Raw genomic sequence first — 21,893 nt, 5'->3', positions numbered from 1 at the left:
CCCAAAATTTCAGCATATTTTGAATTTTCGGATTGGCAATCGCCCCTTATTAGTAGACCGCGGCTGTTAAGTATTCATGACAAAAATGATTATTTTAAAAATATATAAAACTGACGGGATATTATTAAGATTAAATATATTGTTATATTCTTTGCAACTTCTTACCGTTATTAAAAGGGGAAACATGGTTCACCTTAGATTGAGTACTTGCGTGCAAAACATTTTGTTATAAATAGAAAATTCTAATAATCGAGGTTCTACTTATATACTTCTGCACCGAGAGACAGTGCAAACGGCACCTACGATATTTTCTCCATTGCAACCCCATAAATACTGCACGATATACCCTAAAGCAGAAGCGATTAGACTCTTCCCCGAAACCGTTTCCCGTACGGGCTCGGTTTCCGTTGTCAGCTGATGACCATCGGGAACGCGTTGCTCGCGCTCTCGTACACGCGCGCGGTACGCTCGTGTTTGAAGGCCTCGTCCTTCATACACGCACGCGATCAACACGCACCTGTGCATGCACCAATACACCGAGAAACGGTAGCCAAGAGGGGGCAGAAGAGAGGGAGGCGATGGTCACGGCGCGGATCGTAACCTGGCCAGGGAGACGGCGGGGCCGCGGGGGGATGCATTCTGCCGCATTCTGCGAACGTTATACGCACGCGGCGCGAGTTGCAGCCTCGGCGCGTAATCAGCGCTTACGTCACCGTGCAATGTGTGAGTGCAGTCGGTGAAGAAGCGCGTGCGACCGTGTGTGCCGCTGCTGTTGCATTTGCCACCGCTTCTTCTTCCTCTCCTCTTCCTCCGGCGCTCCGGTGCTCCCTTTTCCTTCCGACGTCCTCTTCCTCGTTTCGCGGCCGGTATGTACTCGCGTGGCGCTCGCGAATTTTTCGGGAACCGCATGCGGCCCCTCGTCGAAACCAAACGGACCTCCCGAGACGAATATTAACGCTTTATACTCGGAAAATATTTGAAGCTATGTTTTCATCTCATTTTGGTGATATACATATAACAGCCTGATTTACGTAACGTTAGATTTTTTGTGGTTATCAAGTGATTCGTTATAATGCATTTATTGAAGCAGTTATGTAAACAATTATTTATTGAAATGATACAGCGCTTATAGACATATATTGTTGTATTAATATTACAAAAATTTGGAAACTCCCTGCGAAATAAATTCAAGTTCACTGAATTTGTTTTATTCGTACTTGAAGAGGTATCATAAGTGCCATTAGAAATTAATTAATCAGGAAGAAACATATTAGTTAGTTCTCTATTCTTTTCTATAATTTCGAGTATTTTTTTGTAGCAACGTGTAAAACATCTTTATTTGTAGGAAAGGTCTTCATTTTGGGTAAAGAATTTTGTGTTGAGCCATTTTTAATAGATTTATATTCTGAATAAAGATTTTCATTTTAAGGAAATATCCTAATTTTGAACGAAATTCTTCATCTTGACTAAAGATTTTCCTTTTTAGGAAAGATCTTAATTTTGACTGAATTTTTTTTTCGTTAGCAAAGATTTCGTTTTTAATAGACTTTTGTTCTGAATGGAAATCTTAATTTCAACCAAAAGCAAGTCAATTATCCACGACGTAAATTCGCAATATTTTCGGAGAATTTACAAAAATTGGAGAAACAGAGAGCAGAGTTCCCGTCACCGAGAAACGGAACACGCCGAGAAGCCTCTACCACTTAGTGTGACACGTTGGCCAGCCGAGACATCGGATTAACAGTATCATTTCCTCGGCGAACGGAAGTTTCGAGACACGGTGTTGTATCCCGCGACACACGGACACGTGAACACAATTTCACGAGCACAAGCTGACACACGCAAACACAGTCTCGCCCAAGGCGAATAGATCGTGTGCCGGCTTGTCGAACAAAAACGTTTCTTATCGCGGGCGAGCCAAGAAACGAGTGGCACTCTCGGGTCCAAGGCTTATCGTTCCGCGGCCGCCTTTCTTTTCCATAGCCATGCGAATCCATTGAAACGATCCGTAGTCGCTTAGGCTCGCACGAATAATGATCCACGCATCCGCGCGCCAACCGTTGCAATTTCTCTCCTATCTTCCCGCGATTAATTATTGCAACCTGGCTTCCGCGTGCAGCGCGGTTGCGTAACGCAATCCGAGAGTCGTCGACGTACAAATTGCAGCGTTCGGAAATTTTTGGGATCTCTTTCTTATTTGGAATTTGAACTTTACATGACCCGTAGATTCCTGCGCGGCGAATGGAGGGTGTTTGCGAAAATTCGCATATTTGTCATATGCGATGTCACATGCACAAATGATTGACATATATATTTCAATCTTTCTGTACTTTTATATTAATCGCGAGTATTTATTTCGACTTGCACATTAGCAATCTCCCAAGTGCCACGCGTCGCTTTCGAAAGCAATCCGCTTGAGGTCCCGCGAAAAATTCGTCGAAAAAATATTGTGGTGAAAGCGCCGCGCGGCCATTTTCAAACGGAGTTCGTCCTTAATCGTCGGGATATACAGTCGCGACCACGGGCCGCGCAGTATATAGCTGTTAAAGTCGTTAAACGTTAATTGGCAATCAGGAGCGCAGGAGATTGCCACCTGCGCAGCACGCTCGCGTCTTCCTTCGTGGTGGGCCCTGCACGTTGAATGTAAATTCGTGGATCGTTGAAATGGGCGTGTTACAGCATTTTAAATGGCGCAACCCTCTGTCCTTTTCCCCCTCTCCTTTCTTTCTCTTTTTCGCGCTCCTTATTTCCATTTTTTCCTCTCCGCCGTCTTTGCGGGTGCCGTGATGCATTTGTATCGTGACGGGAAATTGGTCGGATTGCGCGTTAATAATTAACACGAGAGTTCCATAGGCGGTCGAGGAAGTCGGCCTCCGGTCTGGTCGAGGATTATCGATTCGGACGAATGGTGAAATCGTCCTTCGAATTTTTCAGCACGTTTCCGAGCGAGGGCCGGGAGTTCCGTTATATTACCATAAAGACGCGGTTCCGTTCTGGCGAAATGTGCCGCTGAACTTCAAGAATCACCGAGTTTCGTTCGCGGAAAATTGTTTGCGGAATACTCGAATTTTTGTCGAATATTAGAAACTTCGTTGCAGGCATTGATTATGCAATGTGGAGACGAGATATGAGTAGGCTGCGTGTGTACGCCTTATTGAAACGCAACTGTGAAGACGTTCGAAATATTTGAGAGAACTCTCTCTTATTGAATTATTTTCAAGTTATTAGAACAATTAAACGAAGACACATATATTTATTTAACACTTTTATTACCACGTCAACCACCTCCATAAATTTCATAAAATTAAAGTATTTTATTGTATTGATTACATTTTCAATGTTATCTCGTTTCGCGGATCGTTCTAAAATTAAAAAGGAAGGTGCCATAACGGAACGTATAAATTAATTTTCAAGTGCGAGCAGACAATTCCATCGGTTACGATACACATTTCTCGTTAATCGTGAGTCTCACTTGTGCAATTCGATTATTTATTCCACTAGGGAAAATTACATTGTTTCGCGAAAATAATAACTTCACAGAATCGCTGCAAACGTAACGTCGTTATAATGGACCACACAAAGCAACGAACTGTTCACTCCTGGTTTACTGTTTTACAATTTCATTGCCATGCGGACTGTTTAATCAACCGTTTGCTTATGGCAGAACGTCAGAAGCAGACGACGAATTTTACCAACAATTTATTTATCGGCGTTTCGCTTGATCCCGACGAAGCGATATTTTCCCGAGCCAAACATTTTCCCGACCAGTCAAATAATTTTGGAATGAAAGTCCATTACGTGGCCCCGCGCGGAGCGTTTACAGTCTCTGACGGCAATAAAAGGGTCAATTTGTGAAAGGGTTAGAGAACGCCCCGTTTTATTTATAGGCGGCTTGCGCGTAGGGGGGGAGGGGGGAGAAAAAAAATAATTGTCGTCCGCCAACAGCGGCGCACGCGTCGGTGTTATGTGGCCGCGTAAAAACGGCACACACGTGCTAACGCGAGGCACGTGACATTAAACTCGTTTCGCTCGGGACGATTAATAATAGCCGGCCAGTCCGACAACAGTACGTATTATTGCTCGTCGCGTCGTCGGCCGGAGTCGCGTAACTCAGCCGACTTCGTAACAATTTTTGCATAACTCCACGCCGTGATTGACAGCGCGCGTAATAACGGCTCGCCGGCCATTTTTAATGCACCCTTGTTTCCGGACGAGACGCGGTAGGTATCGGGTTCGACGTTCCCGGTTCATCGAGAGACCGGCCAATACACTCTGTTTTTCTCTTCGTTCGAGAATTATGCTCGACTTCGTGCCATTAATCACTTGTCCTGGAACAACGAACCGGACTTTGCATTTGATACGACAATATAACACACGATAACATCGCAATATGATAACACAAAAGTAAATCATTTGTATGGTAAAATTAGATAATTTTATTATAGAATTTTTATTTTGCATAATAATCTAAAAACTTGGGAACTTGGTGTGCGATACGAGAAAATAAATGTGACAGAGCTTTCTGTACGGTATGCGACATAGGATCCTGTGACTTGCGAGCCTCGTACCATGAACCTCGTACCTCGTACCTTGTACTTTCGTGCGAGCCCTGTATTCTGGTTTAAGTTGTACCTGCGATGCGGCCTATATGAATAAGTGAATACGCAAAGGGAGCAATATTCGAGGCACGGTGAAATTGAAGGGGAGAAAACGGTATTGATTTTCCGCGGTGCAAGTGCGGCCGATGAAAGGTGGTCGGAAACGAAGAACCGGCCGCGGCAAAACGTAACAATAAATTGACTTCCGGCGGTACGCGTGCGCCGTCGGAAACGCGTTTAACTGCCGGTTCCACGTACGCGCCGGGTTCTCGTTGGGCTACAACCGTGATGCATATACACTGCACCGGCGTGCATACGCGCGGGGACTGGACTCCCGTGGAACGCCGAGCCGAGAATATCGGTTGCAATTTTGGATAATTAGCGCAAAACGACGACGGCCGTTTAAAATATGGGACGCGTCACGTTTACATCATCCCAATTTCCTTTCATACTGCCATCCCAGTAACCTGAAAAAATAACGTGTAATCAGAGGAATTTATTTGACGAGAATCGTGATGTTATTTTTGCAGATTTTAAACGAATCTGTTGCACTCTCTGCAATCGTTTTATTTCAGTTCATACTTTTACTATTATTATATTAGAACTATTGTTACTTCATAATTATTATATTACAATTATTATTGCATTCAGTGCAATAAATTCGTTTGGAATTTACAAAATAATACCGTGATATTACATTGAATTTTCCATTTCCAATTTCATGAAGCAAATCACATTGATGACATTCAATAAACTACATTTTATAATGTGTATATATATATATTAATAACAACTCAAATTATTAATTCGTTGCACTCTAGTGATGGCATTGAAGCTCGGTTAAAATTGTTGTATCATGTTTCAAGATAATTCTTATATTATCAAAGTTTAAATTTAAAAAATGGATAAAAGTGTCACAAGACTCAATTTCATGTGCATAAAACGTGCATTTTGTTGTATATGAAATCGAAATACTATAAGCAAGAAAACTGATTTTAGATTTACCGTTTAAATGGTTTCGAGTGCAGAGATTTCGTAATATAAATACTGTATATATAATATTACAGTAATTATTAATGATGAGCCCAAAAATTGTAAATAAATTTCACAAAATTCATTGACCACCACAGCTAACCGTCAGCTTCATCGGTCATCAACCTCCAAGCAAATTACTCACCGTTTCGGCTTATTCTAACAGAGATCCTGGATCGGCAACGTTTGAAAAGCGTGCGCGTGTCACGTCGGTCGAAAATCGCCTAAGTGTTGCGACAGCCAGACGAGAATCCTCGTGCGCCGTCGAGCAAGACCATCGTACAAGGGTGGAACAATAAATGAGTAATGCGCCGTGTTTCGATTGAATAACGAGGGTCGACGAGCATCGCAGGGTTCCGTATGGGGTTCGGGCAGTTCACCCCGTGGGTCCTCTCTCTCTCTCTCTCTTTCTCTCTCTTCTCTTCGCTATGCAACCCCTCGACAATTTTATTGCGAGGCAACAGAAGCGAGCGTTCGCCTAGCGTGCGGTCATCGATGACTTTCGGGGAAAATAAATTCGTTCCGTTCGCTCCTGTACTGCTAGCTCCCGCGAGTTAGGGTACCGCGTATTCGAGTAACTCTCTGGTATCGATTAGCCGAGTCGCCGACGGAGCTACACGATTCTCGTTACGTCGACGCCGTCGATACACGAACTCGCCAATAAAGATCACGTTACCGCTGTCAAAACAAGTATGCGTGGGTCTTGTGATGCGGTTCGCCACGCTACACGATCACGATTTTTACCGGAAACTCTCGGATCACGTGAACCCGAGCCCCCCGTACACCTGAAGATTCCATTCAATTCCGCGAAGAATACCCCGATGCTATATACGTATTAATTCGAATTTAATGAGCTTCTCCGCTCCACCGCGTTCTATAATTAACTCGGACTCTACCGACTTATCACTGTTCTACACTTCGTTTAATTAGTTACGGTAATAATATCGTTTCAAGCCTATTCAACATTAAACCTGTCGAGCACTAAAGGCGAGTAACGCGTAATACGTTACACGATCTTGTCAATTATATTATATTATATTATACAATCAATTATATTATGATGCACGGTTGATTTGAGAGATTGGTTCAATTATTTTCTGAAGATGTGCCTCTGTAACTTCATCAACCTTTAAATGAGAAATGTGGTACCGATCATTTTGATCGCAGGTTTAGTGTTTTATCTCTTCGGTTTTCATTTTAAAAGAAGAAATTTGTGAAGTTGACTCGTCCACAGAGTTAGTTATTTGTCGTCGCGTCAGTATAATGCCGTAACTAATTCATATCGGAAAATGGTGAATAGAGATTTTAAATGATCTGTCTTCTATTTAAATCCAAAGATAAAACGTTTAATTTAGATGGTTATGTATAGACTACAACATTTTAAGGTAACTTTTAAAATTTTTACTGTATTTAAACAAAAACCAAAAAATACTATATTCGTAAATCTCTATATCAGAAGTAACAGAGTATAGAAGTATACAAATGCAATATTTTGTTCAAACATTGGTAAAAACGTAAATGTTACTTCGACTCTATAATTATTCGCATCACAGTACATCAGAAAAATTGTAAGTATGGAAATTGTTAAAAAATAATTAAACAAACTGAAATTGATGAAGAAGAGCTATACCGTACGAAAGACTCGCAGTCGACCAATAAGGTGCAATAGCTGCAGCGGGTTTTCGAAGATCGTAAGATCGATGTTCCGCGGATCGTTTGGAATCTTCCTGGAAGAGGGAAACAGATCCATACTGGTGCGTTCAGGCGAACAATGGCCGCTCGCGTGCGTCTACACGCGTTCAATTGCAGGGCTTTCGGTGCGCAGCACGACGACGGTCCCTTTGTGCACCGGGAATAAGTGTGCGCTCGTTTCGCAGCGCACACACGTTTGCATCGATGCACCGATGCGCCGCGTACGGAGAAACGAGCGCTTCTCCTCTCGCCACCCCTTCGGGGAACGACGGGGTTCGGAAGGGGGAGAGGGCGTTGTTCACTGGACCGAATTTTGTGTTTCTACTCGAAAGTTTTAAGTAGCCGGTGGCTCGAATAATTAGAACGATTCGCGGAATACCACAGAGGCCAGGTTCCTTGGGTAATCAGTACGATGTCCAGGTCGACTCTGTTGCAATTATCCGCACCTAAGCACGGTGAGATGCAGTCTGCGATCTGCTGTGGAATTTTGAGTTTCTTTATGGAACTCTGAAACTATAGCTTATAGTAAATTGAGTGTTGCTTGATCAGTGATCATTAGACTCCGGTTCTTTATGCATTTACGGCGTGTGCCGACTTTTGCGGGACAAGAGAACGTATAAATTAACAGGGCCTAATGACATTTTTATCTTCTTTGTACGATCGATAAGTTTTTAATTGGCAAATTAAATATTTCTCTAATTCTAATTCTTGTAAAATGGTAAAATTTTATAATTACTGCTAAATCATTCTAGTGCTTAAGAGTTCTAAAGAACACCAAACCAGTTTGATACAGTCTCACAGGGTTTCAGACCGTGATTTACTTATTCCATTTCGTGTCGACAGAGATGTTCGTTTCTAAATGAGAAGTACTAGAAAATGCGACATCGTGCACGTACGTAGAAGTATAGGGTATTGGTTCCATTTCCCTGCGACCCAGTAAAAAGCAGCTAAAATAAAAGGATTCGTATGAAAAACTTTATCGAGAGCCTTTATAATTTAAATCGAGTCACTTTTTTAACCGTGACTGATGGAATGAAATCGTGCAAAAGGGAAATTGAATTGATTTTTCTAGACCGTGTTAAATCAGAACCGTGTAAAAAGGGAATTAAGCAGATGGAATATAGAACAATGAATGCGAGTTATAAATTTAACAATGCTGTCCCTTTCTCCTCGACTTATTAAAAGCGTTAAGAATGAAAACACATGTTTATTTTGCTTCTGTTTGTTGCAATCGAGGTAGAGAATTTTTATTCAGCACAATGATCCACAGTTTACGTATCACAGTAGTAGAAGCCGCTTCGAAGAGATCGCCCGCGAAAGAGGATGTGACTCCGAGTAGCTTCCTGGATCCGTGCATCTCCGAACTGGTTCAGCAGCTTGCTTGAAGGTGTCCCAGGCAGCGCAGGACCTAGCAGATCGAAGCAGGCTTTAGATTATCCTCTCGTTCTTAGGTGTGTACGCGATACCGTGGAAAAGAAGAGGCGGACACTGAGGGGGTTGGTTCCTGTGCTTGTTTGCAGCCGGAGGTGGAGAAGGAAGGGTGGTCCCAACCCCCTTCGCCGCGTACTCAGACCTCTTGGCAACCCTTTCGAAAGCTGTCAGTCTGAAAAAGAGGCGCGGAAGGGCTGCTGGTGGATATTCGAACTCGGCAGATGCCTGACGGGGGGGTCGATCGAACCCTAACCGATTAAGGACACCCTTCCGGCTCTTTGCTCACTTTCTCTTCTCTCTCTCTTTACTCTCCCCCCCCCCTCTCTCTCTCTCTCTCTATTCTCTTTCTTTCTCTCCCTCTCTTTCTTTCTTGTTGGATCTCCTGCACGCGCATCGAACGTGTCCCCGTGCCTCGTCGCAACATGGAGGACTCAGGAAACGTTAAACGACCGACCGGCAAGTAGCCGCATTACTTGTTTAATTGATCTCGAGACGCGTTTAATGGCCGCGGGGACGTGGGAAACGAGTTCCGGGGGATTAATTTTAATTGTCTACGGTTAGGCCGCCTGTTACACCGTTACCTCGAGCGGCCACTTCAACCCCTCGCGAGACGATGCTTTTGTTGCCCGCGAAAGATGCCGAGTGGTTAATGAACGAACCAGCACCGGGCCTCGGGAATGCACTCCTCGGCCACTTTCGCGATGTTTTTCAACCGGTATGGGCTTCCATGGAGCGCGGGAAGGGTAACCGGGTCAGTCATGGTGTTCTTATTACGCAGGATTTATTGCGTGCTTTTGCTAGACCCGGCTCGTGATTTTCTGACGTTCGCTCGTGATCTCTCGCTGCTGCCACTGCTGCTGCTGGTCTAGCATCGATTTTCTGCTTGCTGATTTCTGGTACAATGTTCTTCGACATACAATTACTAACAACACGAAGAAACATCATGTTTAAAAAATGTCGAGTACAGAAGAATTCAGTTGCAAATCGGTTTAAAGAAAATTAGTAACGTAGCTAATATTTGAAACACACGATGTTGTTTGTTGTATATTATGATAATGGATATAAATGAAATGACGATAAAGAAGAAAAACGAGAAAAAATAACGATTGTTAATAATTGTAAAAGTAATGATCATAATTAAAATAATAACAATGTCCACAAACTGTCCACTTTTAAGCAAGTTGTTCTAACTCTTTAAAATTTATTAAAAGGGGTCCGTGAATTAATGCGTGTCACTGTAGTTCTCTGCATTGTGCGTATCCAGAGAAATGCAGATGTCGATCGTCGTTAGGCCGGCTTACGTTCTGCTGGCTTGGCTCGGTAGTATTAAAAACTGTCGAAGTACGACGGTAAGAATCCCAATGCTCGTTTCGGTTAGCCTTTGTGGGAAGGTAGTGGACACGCGTTCCTCAGCAGGGCTACTGGAACGCGATTCGACAGAAGCCGCTACTTAGGCCGGTATTTACGTACGAACGGGCGCAAAAAGCGTTCCCGTGTCACCGCGGGGTAGAAGTTGCGGCAACGAGGTACAGCGCGGTGCAGCACGGATGCACTCGAAGATCAAGCATTGGAATTCACTCGAGAGCCGTTCGCGGTTTTCTGTTGCGGTGCGTGTGTTTGCGTTTCTTTCTTTTGCTCGTTCCACCTCCGGCCGCCCCCCCCCCCCTCTCCCCTCACTCTTCTCCGTTTCTCACGGCGTTCACGGCGATCGAGTGCGTTAATAATTATATTAATTGCGGGTCTACGAGATTCCATCGACGGGTTGCATAATTATCGAGAGTCGCGCGAGGCGGTATAATCTTCCTGACACTGAAAGCGGAGAACCTGACAAGGTTGCCGGAGCTGGTCTAGGCTTCGAACCTCACCGGCGGTCTTCTTTCTCTAAATAGACAGCGGAATGCTACGCGAGATCAATTACCCGGTGAAACTTCTCGCCCGCGGTGGAACGAGTCTGTTATGTCGGTTGAATAATCGGGGCCGACCGATTGCCCCTTAGACGAATCCCTGATTAGCAGGAGTCGTTTCGCTTTTCTCGCAATCAAGCGGGAGACTTGCGACTCGAATCTCGCACAGGCTAAACATCGCTAACGTGGGATCCGTTTTATTTTAATCTTAATTTTTTATCAAAACCATTTTCATTAAAAATAGATATATATATAAATATTATACAATACTTATTTTTCTTGAAACGTCCAACTATTAAGGAGACAAAGTTACCTTTTTGTAAATAGGATAAAATATTACTTTCATCTTTTGAGTGCTTTAAAGGGGATAGAATGTCTAGAGGGGTTCAAACAATATTTGACGGTATAAGAGATAATTTTGAAAACTTTTTGAGTATTTCATTCATATTTTAAAATTACTGAAGCGAAGTAACTTTCTCGTGAACAGAATATAATATTAGTCTCATCTTTTGACTATCTTAAAAAATATGTAATACTTGGGGATTGAGTTGATGCTTGACGGTGTCGAAAATCATCTTGCAGATTTTAGTATTTTACACATGTTTCAAAATTATGGAAGCAAAATAAACCCTTTGGCAAACAGAATAAATAACATTTAAAATAATTTAAAAATAGTATTTTAAAAAAAATATCCTATTCAGTTGTGTTTCAATATTTTAAAATAAATATCCTATTTAGTTGTGTTTTAGTATTTTCAAACAAATATCCTATTTAGTTGTGTTTTAGTATTTTAAAATTCATATTTTATTTAGCTGTAAAATGCTATTAAATTGTCGATTAAGAAATGATTGATATTGATTGAAATAATTGATTAAAGAATTTATGTTCACCTTTTGACTATCTGGAACGTGACACGGCTACATTTAAGAATTAAAAGACAGGAAATGTGGTAACATTTGATGTAAAGTTTATTGTATTAGTAAAGGGAGAACAAAGTGATGGAAAAACGGAATTCCTTTAAAATTCGGATAGAGAGTGACCCTTTATTCTGCAATAATCGTACCGTGGAAACGCGGTGTAAGGAGGAAAAAATCGTTATCGAGAAGGGAGCGTCGCCGGAACGGAAATCACTTACAAAAGAATTATTCGCGGTGCGTTTACATTCTACATGCTAGCGAGCACAATGCTCCTGGAACATGTGCGTTTATCGAGCCGACCGCGCTGCCACCGACGGGTTATTTTTGTGTGTGCCGCCGTTGCCGGCTTTCAGTTCGATCGGAATTGTTATCGGCTCTTTTTCCCTCGACGCCGCGTCCCGCCCAAGGCGCCCCGGGCTTTTCAGGGAAATTTTTCGTTTTCGACGATGAATACCGTTCAGCCCCTTCCGGTTACAGTTCCCGACGACGACCGACGTGGACGACGTCGTTCGGCTTCCAACGCGCCGCGACGGCCATTGTGATCGGTCGGGATACTTTTCACCTTTCCGAAACGCTTCTTCTTCTTCTTCTTCTTCTTTGTCGCCCACAGATTTTCGTCGATTTTTGATCGGAAGCTCGGAGAGATCGTTCCATCTGCTCGCGGTTACCTTGAACGAAGATGCGCTCTTTCAATCCTGAACCCTCAAAGCCGAATAAGTTGTAGGATTCTCTTTGATCATTGGTTGAAATAAAAATTCTCGGCGTTCGCTACAAAAAGCGGTTCAATCGTTTTGATAAGTTAAGAGTAATAAATCGTTTCACTCGATTTTATACATTTATGACGTAAATTGAAGCACGAATTACGAAAGTGTAACGAGATCAGAAGGCTTTCGAGGGATTCATGCAATCCATGTGTCTTGCAATTTACGTAGGTAGTTTTAATTTTACACAAAGATCCGCGGTCTAATTATGTGGATGCGACGTTATAATAATCACTCATTTCTGCCATAAATTTGTCAAATACATTGTTTAGTGGAAAGTTGTTGCGTCGAGTTCAGCTTTTTTTTCTTTCTGCATTAATATCATTATACTTGTACGGAATCTCTAGCAATTCTGTCTGAAACAGAATTACAGCTGGAACATTTTACCATTGATCTTGTTCTCCGTGTCTAATATGAAATGTCTTTTTTGTCTGTTCTAGGTAAGTGAGCCAACAGTCAAAGTTCCTCGCTACGTCGAATTGAGTGAGTAACCGTAATTCCTTGATGACCAAGTCGTTCCCCGAACTGTGGCGCGTCTATTTAAACATTCAAATTATCCAAAGTGTAACACATCAGTTGCGACTTCATTTAATCATTATCTTATTTTATTAATCCACTGTGGCTCGTGGTAATTTCAACGTATCATTGTTTAATCACAAAATTTCAAAAATATCTTGTTTAATATAATCTGAAGATTGTACACCACAATTATCAATCTTACTTCGCGCAACGGAGAAAATTGATTATCATCAATACTAAGCCTATAGAAATAGGTAAAATGATCTGTTTCATAGTTGTTTGTATTACAAAAAAACGTTTTCACCGAAAATCCAAGAATGCATTCTAATAAAAATAGCGAAAGATAAATACAGTCTTTGCACCGTTGCGAAGCTACAGATAATAGTGACGATATTATAGTGAATTAGAGCTCGGTAGATTCATTATTTATTAATTCGATGGTAATTTATTCGTAGACATGGATATTTCCTAATTTCCAGTGACACAGACTTGTTTCTAAAGAAGCTCTAGTACATTTCATAAATTATCGTAACTTCGGCTCAGTGAATGAATTTGCTAGTTAGACCCTAACAGCTTGTCGAATCCAAATATCAAGTCTGAGACCAAGTCTCTATCGTCATTGTCTCTCCAGCGTTGAAGAAGCAGCGATTTCGAGGTAACGAGCACGCACTGTACCTTGGACGCTAAGCTCGTAAAAATAGCTGCCGGTCGCGCAATCTGCTCATCTGGTTGCGGTTGCACCACGCGAAACGCGCTTCGCCGCGCCGCACGCCGCACGCCGCAGGGTCACTCGTGCTACTATGCGATGCAACGGGCCGGGGCTCTATCATTATACAGCTCCGATTCTCTTTCTCGCTCCGTCTGATACGGAGCCGATACGTCCGCCGTGCGTTTCGCAAGGAGGAAACGCTCTGACAGTTACACAATCAAGATTCAGCGTGGCGTCGTGGAGTCGCGAGAGGGGAGGGCACGGGGGGTGGACGGAGGAAGCAGATTTCCCTCCAAAGTCAATTCGCTATTCCATTCAGATCTCTTTGTGCGTCTTTTTCTGTGTTCCATTGTCTCTCTCTCTCTCTCTCTCTCTCTCTCTCTCTCTTTCTCTTTTTTCCCTGACTTCTTAGTTCTCTTTCTCGCCAACTTCTTGGCTCTCTTTCTCTCTGCCTTCTCTCTCTACCTCTCTGTTTTCTTCGCTCTCTTCCTCTCTACCTTCTCCTCTTCGATTTCTTCATAGTATTTTGTTGCAATTTCTCTCGAAGTTCTTTTACCAATTTATTCATAGTTTCTTTTCTCTGCAACTCCTTTATCTTTTCTGTTAAAGTTAACGAAGATCGACGTAACTTTTATTTATTCAACATTACAACGAAATTTTAGTTTTATAGAAACTTGCAAAATACCGCTATAAACATTACTAAAACTATAGAGTACATATTATTCGTAGATTTATTGCTGTGTATAATTCTTAGTTATATGTGCCATCATTTCGTCGCACTACATGTCCCTAAAGACTGGCGAAATTTTATTCCATTAGATTTGTGTATGCTTGCAGTGGTATTTTGTAAGTTTTTATAAAAACAAAAACTTAGTTGTAATGTTGAATGATTGTTAAATAATAATTTTATTTAATATGTATATTTTATTCTATTTATAATATTTTTTCATTTAATATAATGTTAAAATTACTATAATTTTAAAGTGTGCTATATTATCGTCTTTGGCGCTCTCTCTTTCTCTCCCCCTCTCTCTCTCTTTCTAGCTCCTGCTTCTTCCTGACTGCTTCTCTTAGCCTCCTTCTATCTCTTCCTCTCTGATACGCGAAAGAGACGCGGCGCCTCTCCGCCGTTGCTTTCTTTGCATTGCAATATTCCGTTCCCTTGCCCCTCCACCCTCCTCACACCGGCCCGTCCGCACAGTTGCAGACCTCGAATGCAACGGTACATGCCGACCACAAGATGCATAGACGATGATAGCGCTGCCAACTGTGGCACACGTTCGTTCCTAACTTGCCGGAATAACTTCGCCCTTGTCTCTGCGCTTCGCGGCTCTCGTCCTTCTACCTTTCTCACACCCCCACCACCACCACCACCACCACCACCTCCGTCTTCTATTCTTCCTGTCGAATCGCGCGGCGTGAATGGAGGTAATGTCACCGCGCTTTCGGCCGAAGCAAAGGTAATGCACGCTTCTGTGTGCTGTATTCGTTTCCAAAGAACTGGGACACATATGTCGTCTACGTATACGCAGAGATTCATCGCGTATAGGTCTCTTTTCCATTTAGGGATAGAACGATGTAGCACGAATCTAGGAAATGTGTCACATTTCTTTAGTTTCTTTTTAATCATGCATGAATCCATTGGTAGAGTCGAGTGTTCTATAGGAAAATTTCTTGAGGCGGTTAGATTCTCAGGTTTAGAATTTATGGGGTTGAAATAATGCTTGGTACCGTAACGGGCAATTGTGAAGATTTTTGTGATGTACAGGACTGAAATAAAATATTGCCTTTTTCTTCTGATTATCTTGAAGGAGATGTCATAATACTTTGCGATTAAAACGCTACTTGACAGTGTCAGAAATAATTCCGAAAACTTTTTGACATTTAATGCGTGCTTTGAAATTATTTCAGCAAACTAACGTTTTAACGTTTTTTAACGTTTTATCATTTGAATACTTTAAAGGAGATGTAATATCTGAGGGGCGAAACGGTGTTCGACGGCGTTAGAAACAATTTTGAAAATTTCTATAGCATCCTGTATGAGCTTTCAAATAATTGATTAAATTGTATAATTAATATCGATAAATAATTGAATAAGGAACTTATTTTCATCTGTTAACTATTTGGAACGTGACTCGAAAACATTTGAGGGTTTGAAACGACATTTAACAATCTAAAATATTGCTCGGAAGATTTTTCACAATTCCGTACTTGTTTCAAAATTATTTAAAGCAGTCTGCCTTTATAAAAATTCATTTTCATTGTCCAACTAATTACAAGAATATAATACTCGTGCTGTTGAAAAGATGTTTAAAGTTCAAGACGTCATTCAAACACGCCGTGAACCGTTACATTGAAACCATACATCAATTAAAATCTAAAATCGGTGACGACAAACATTGAAAACAATTTTCCAGATGGAAGTCTATATCGCCGCAGAACAGTCCTCATCTTTTATATCTCCGTTAAGATCCGCAGACAAATTTTTCGGAAATCATTTTTCTCGGTGGAAAGCTGGAAGCTTCTAAACGGGAGCGTACATTTTCCAAAGAGCATCGTCCTCGTCGCAAACGCGGCCAGCAGAGAGCCGAACGCGCGGTTAGGCGAGATGCGATGAATGGGTCGCTCGCGCGAGCGCGGGCGCGCGTGATATTCTTCTTCCGTGCCGGCTTTCAGCGCGACACCGATTGTTCGGTGCTTTTTAATATGCCCGCGATAATTCTATCGTCTTCGTGGCTGGTTTGTTTACCGGGTTCTCTCTCCCCGGTGCAGCCAGTTTTTCATATGCTGCTGCTGCTGCTGCTGCTGCAGAACGAGTCCCGGAGCTGCGGTTTTTCGAGGCATTGTGCAGTTGCATTGATCGGGGGCTGCTGTTTGCCTGAGTTTCCGGGCTCGGTACTCTCAATTTCATTTGCCCGACCGGCTGCTTCTGTCGCGGATAATTAATTATAGGATACCGAGCTTCTTCCCGGCCACCAACTGGCGTTGCCAATGTCTCCCGTTTCGAACCCCGTCGAATTCAATACCGAATAATTCTGCGCTCTCGATGCAAAAGTATAAATCTATACGGTAACGTTGCCTAGCATGAGTCCCATCTTTTTTTAAATCATAATTCTCGATTAAAAGCAGATGCACGTTGAAAAAGCACGTCGTGAATAAATGGCAACGTTTTTGTTACAACGAGTATACTTTTCAAAAACCACTGTCTGATTTACTCTAAATGTACCAAATCAAAAATCACTGGCCTTACATACATTATTAAAATATTGAAATTATAAAGAAGCTTCCAGTGGATATTAGGAATAAATTTCTTCATTCAAGCACATCTTATAAAAACTGCAGGACATTCATAGTGGCTCCCGTTAATATTCGGACAATTTTTAAAACAGAATAACTTTCTGGAAGCGAACTGAATCACTTGAATTTTTTTTTAGATAATGAAGGGATCAGTCTACTAGACCATAACTGGAATGCTTTTTTAAAATTTTGCTACTGTTTAAAATGACAAGAGGAATAAAAAGATTCTCATTTTTTAAACTTTTCTTATCTAAGTCTAAGATCAAAATTTGAAAAATATATTTCGTAGATTTTGATAAGTTATTCACAAAAAGCGAGAGCCCTTCATCTTGTTTTGTCACTCCAAGTAATAGCAAATTTGTAACAAACTAATTCAACCGTTGTTTAGCATAATAGTACCTCTATCGTCTAAACAAATTTCAAATCGTTCGATCAAGTTTCAGAAAGCTATTGCGAAAGCGTGCGGACATTAATGGGAGTCACTATGTAGTAATCTTGGTCTTAATTTTTACAAGACGACACGTGCCAGTCCGGTCTAGTATTCCCGTCTGGTTACTAATTTCGATCGGTTGGAAACTGTCTGTCTGTTATCGAGCTCTGTTTCTCTCGCAAACGTATAAAATTCTCTAATCGCGAAGTACGGAGAAAATTGCAGTAGCGCCTGCATACTTCCATCGTAGTACATTATCGCGTGTTTGGCTCGATCGGCGTCGCAGAAGGGACGGGTCGTAAAATCCTCGGCAGGATTACAAAGCGTTGGCTTCATTGTCACACGTCTTGCAGGACAGAGCGCATACGCGGTGGCGAGACAATGAACGTTGGAAGGCTTATTGCGCTTGCAGTGTCAGATGGCGTCGCGGCTGCGGGAGCATATTCCGCGCGCGCCATAATATTCCTCGTGGTGTTTGCACCGGCGAAATTCCGATCCGAAGTCCGCTTCGGCCTAACTTTTCAATAGGAATTACGCGGCCGCAACAATGCGCCGGAAAAGAATCTGGGAGACGGAAACGGACGTCTGGTTGGCCAATTTTTCCGTCTCCGTAGATCGTTAACACCTCCGACGCCTTGCGTGTTATAGTTAATTCACGCTACTCGTTTCGCCAGGCTGTGTGAACCGGGCATAGCGTTCGTGCATTTTATGAACGTCGGAGGTGTGGAAATTCCGGATTTACATCCGCTAAATCGTTCGCAATAGCAGCACGATAAATATGAAAACGTTTGTATTTGGCAAACGATGTTTCTCGTGTTTACATCAACAACCGCCTCACCAAACAAATGTTTTTACGATACATTATTCATACTTTCGCGAGCTGTGTTTGCAATTGAAGTGTATACGGGGGTGGGCTGTGTTTATGACGATCCAAAGCATTTCGTGCTATTAGCAAACTGCGGATTCCATGTGTTCATGAAGAGAGCGTGGGTGGCTCGAACACGATACAGTAAATGCGAGACAAAAATTGAACAATGCCGCTCGATTATTTTCGACAGTAGCTACAATTTGTTTGAACAGATCGGTCCATAAGTTCACGCACTTTCAGTTTCGATTTAAATTTACCGCAAAATAATTGTTTGCTTGTTGGTTTCGTGTGAACAATAAAGTAAGTTTGAAAACTATGTAGTTGTTGTGTTAAAATGATAAACATCTCCGACATGTTTTGCAGCACGATCGAATTCGTAATACAATTACTTACAGCAGAACTGTTAGGTAATTATTATGTGGAAAATTTCAATCGAAATCAACCACATAGCTGCGTCGGTCTGTTTTTAAGATTTTGTACGCGTTTCATAAATCAAACTGAATGCAGTTTTTATTTGTCAAATTATTTTAGAATTGTCCTGAAATGTGCGAAATTTATGAATACGTTTTACAAGTATTTGACTTAAATTTGTAGAAAAAGTGTTTTTGTTGTTAGATCTGAAATTTACATTTCCTTACGACGTGTATACACATCATCCAATACTTAATTACGTAATGTAACGAGCACATAAGCGACGATTACAATATCCTGAGTCAAAACGAGCCGAACATCACAGTCCGTGGATCAATGAAATTTAATTACCATAAAAGATCAATCTTCTATTGTCGATTAAATGATCGATGGTGTACCGACGCTGGACACCCAGCGCACAAAGTCGAATGCCTTCGAGGAGCTTAATGATGCCACTCTCGGTCGAATAAGATCCTTAAGCCATCCTTTCGAGGCATCCAACGAGTAACGACCGATCTAATAAATTAGCCGGCTCGGGTTGAGAATCTCTCGCCGATATTTGCCCCGAGAAAAGAGCTACTCGATATCAATCGATTCGGGTTAGCCCGAATTTCGCGGAATTTATTAAAGTCTCCGCGAGGAATGGGTTCCGTGCGGATTTCATCCTCGACGGGACTTCGAGGGGGTTGATACTCCGTCGAGCGGAAGACGACCGCGCGTTTTTTCCGTATCCGTGGCCACGATCGAGCGAACATCCTCCCTCGTTTATCGCCGAGCCTATGCAGAGACCACCCTTCTCTCTCGCTCTCGCTCTCTCGCTCTCGCTCTCTCGCTCTCGCTCTCTCCCGTTCGCTCTCTCCCGTTCGCTCTCTCTCTTCTGTCTCGCTCTCTCTCTTCTCTCTCTCTCTCTCTTTCCCTCTGCCTGTTCGCATCCCTTAACGCGCCGCGCCCTTAAAGCGGATATGACATTCCAAGTATTGACCCGTTTACTCAGCAGCCATCCAAGTGACAGAGCCCCGCGGATCTCGGTAATTATTCGCGATGCAACGAATACGGATGCTCCGCGAACACTTTCGCTATCGCCCAGCCTTGATCGAACCTCGTCTACGAACGATAGATCGACCATTCACATTCTGGATCGCTGATAAATTGCCACGCTGGGGATAAGGATGCTCTAAATTGGTTGACTTTGGACCAGATTGGGAAAGAAAAATTTTATCGGATCACGATTACATATCCTCTAGTGGGTATTAAGTAAACAATTATTTATTTGGGAAGCGTCGAATTCCAGTGACGATCCATCATCGAAATAGTCATTTAAAAGTTCAACAATCTTGTTCATCGAGCACATTCAAGAAACCACAAGATTACTGTTACAGCAGCATAAGATTTCTAAACAGCAACTAACAATTCGTTCGGAAACTTTGCATCGACACGTTTGCCTAATAATACTTTCTTATCCATTTCTAGTTTTATCTAATAATATTCTCGTCTATGTAACGTTCTAAATAATTACGAGTTATATGAGGTTGTTAACATCCTGGATTTCGTAGTGACAAGACATAGGAAAGGTAAATTTTGTTCAAATATGAAAGTTTTGGAGGATTGATTTTTGCTCAGAAATTGTCTCTCAGAAATGGATTTAGTGTTAATGAACTCGTTGTGGAGAAGCTGCGCAGCAAACAGTATTAATCTCAATAAATCTGGCGCATTTGTGGTTCGACGGTGGCTACTGCAAAAATGCATAAAATTCGCTGGTCGCGGCTTACAATCAAGCGGGTTTAAAAATCTGGACTGTCGGAGGACCGGTCGCACTCACCCTCCGGACAAATCCCTCATTTGTTACCGCTTTCGTTCCGCTAGAAGAGAGAGAAAGAGAGAGAGAGAGAGAGAGAGAGAGAGAGAGAGAGAGAGAGAGAGAGAGAGAGAGAGAGAGACGGCGCAAGCACGAGACCTCCATGCAAATTCTCCTCAATTTGATTTTCAAATCGCCCTCGAGTCGCCGGTAATCTTTTCAGACGTGTTTCTTCCACCCACCCAAGATCTCCTCGGGTTAAACACATGATTCGGGCCACAGGGGGCGAAGGTCACCGGATATCGTTGACGAGGAGCGTTGTTTCTAGCTCGCGAGACTGTTTGCAAGGCAAATTCAGAGGCCTGGCCCATTATCGACGGGCTATCGCGCCCACGCGATGCACGAAAATCGATGACGATCCTCCTCTGCCGAACGATCGCGCCCCCTATCATCATCTTCCTAAGCTACTCACCCCTTGCCCGCATCCTCCACTCACCCCGAGCTGAAGTTGGGCTAGGTTAGGCTGCGTTCGCATCTCCTTCGCTCTCCGGATCCCCAGGAACGCCTACCTGGATGATCACGGGAAGAGGATGATGCCGGGATGAAGCATCCCCTTTGTCGAAGTGCAGAGACTTATGCTCTTAAACTTCGCTCGTCGTCTCCGCGTCTATCTGACACCAGAAATTTTCACGTTGGAATGGGGTCTGTGTAACTTTTTTACAGAATTTTTTCGCAGTATTTTTACACCTCAGGAATATGCGCTTGCTCTGCTGATTTTTCGAAAGGATTTCTTGTAGATGTATTACTAAACTGCAGACAATTAGATTTGTCTGTATTAATTGTAATCAGCCGTAGCCTGGTAGCAGTTTCGTTAAACTTCTTTTAACAATCTTATAATAATAATAATAATAATAATAATAATAATGTCAACGGGTGCGACCTTTGTTACATGCAATATTATAATGTACAGCGCACGAGACAAAAATAGAAAGAGAGAAGGGTAATAATAAGGTAACAATGAGCGGAGATAAACTGAAATAGCAAGTACTAACATGTAAACTAAAAAATAAAGATAGTAGTAATATGAGTAGACTGCAGATTTTCTGTATTTGTGGCAAAAATGAAAAAGAGACGTACGAGCTAGTGAAGACTTTAGAACTTGAAAATACTCTTACATTACGTTTTATGTATCAACGTTTTTAAATGAAGCATCACATTTTCATCTAACTTTTGTTCCTTACAGTTGACACAGAAACATCTTATTTTACGTAAAGGTTCGCGGTCAAATATGAGTAACGTACACGAGAAAATTAGCAACGGAAGGAATAATTGTGTGCAATAATAACTGTGAATCTTTTTGCTAAATAGACATTTTTTATGTCAATTGATAAGAATAAAAGTTAGATGAAAATGTCCTTTCTCATTTAATAATCGAAAACAATGTAACTGTATCATTAAATCCTTTTAATCTATTTAAAGTTCTGCAGTCTAATTTTAGGAGAATGCGTGGGAAGTTTAAATAAATCCAA

At 42.1% G+C, this 21,893-nt stretch overlaps 1 protein-coding gene across 1 annotated transcript in view; it reads left to right on the top strand.

The window, feature by feature from the left end:
• LOC144471101 (histone demethylase UTY-like) overlaps positions 1–12,811 on the top strand; it is a 56,333-nt gene extending 43,522 nt beyond the window's left edge. The window contains exon 4 of the mRNA XM_078182838.1: positions 12,776–12,811. Within this exon, the coding sequence (XP_078038964.1) occupies positions 12,776–12,779 (4 nt within the window). The 3' untranslated portion in view covers positions 12,780–12,811. The remainder of the gene's footprint in view (positions 1–12,775) is intronic.
• Positions 12,812–21,893: the final 9,082 nt, after the last annotated feature.

Source organism: Augochlora pura, chromosome 6 (assembly GCF_028453695.1).
Source record: "Augochlora pura isolate Apur16 chromosome 6, APUR_v2.2.1, whole genome shotgun sequence".
NCBI classification, from domain to species: Eukaryota; Metazoa; Arthropoda; class Insecta; order Hymenoptera; family Halictidae; genus Augochlora; species Augochlora pura.
This window is presented reverse-complemented; position numbering and strand designations above follow the sequence as displayed.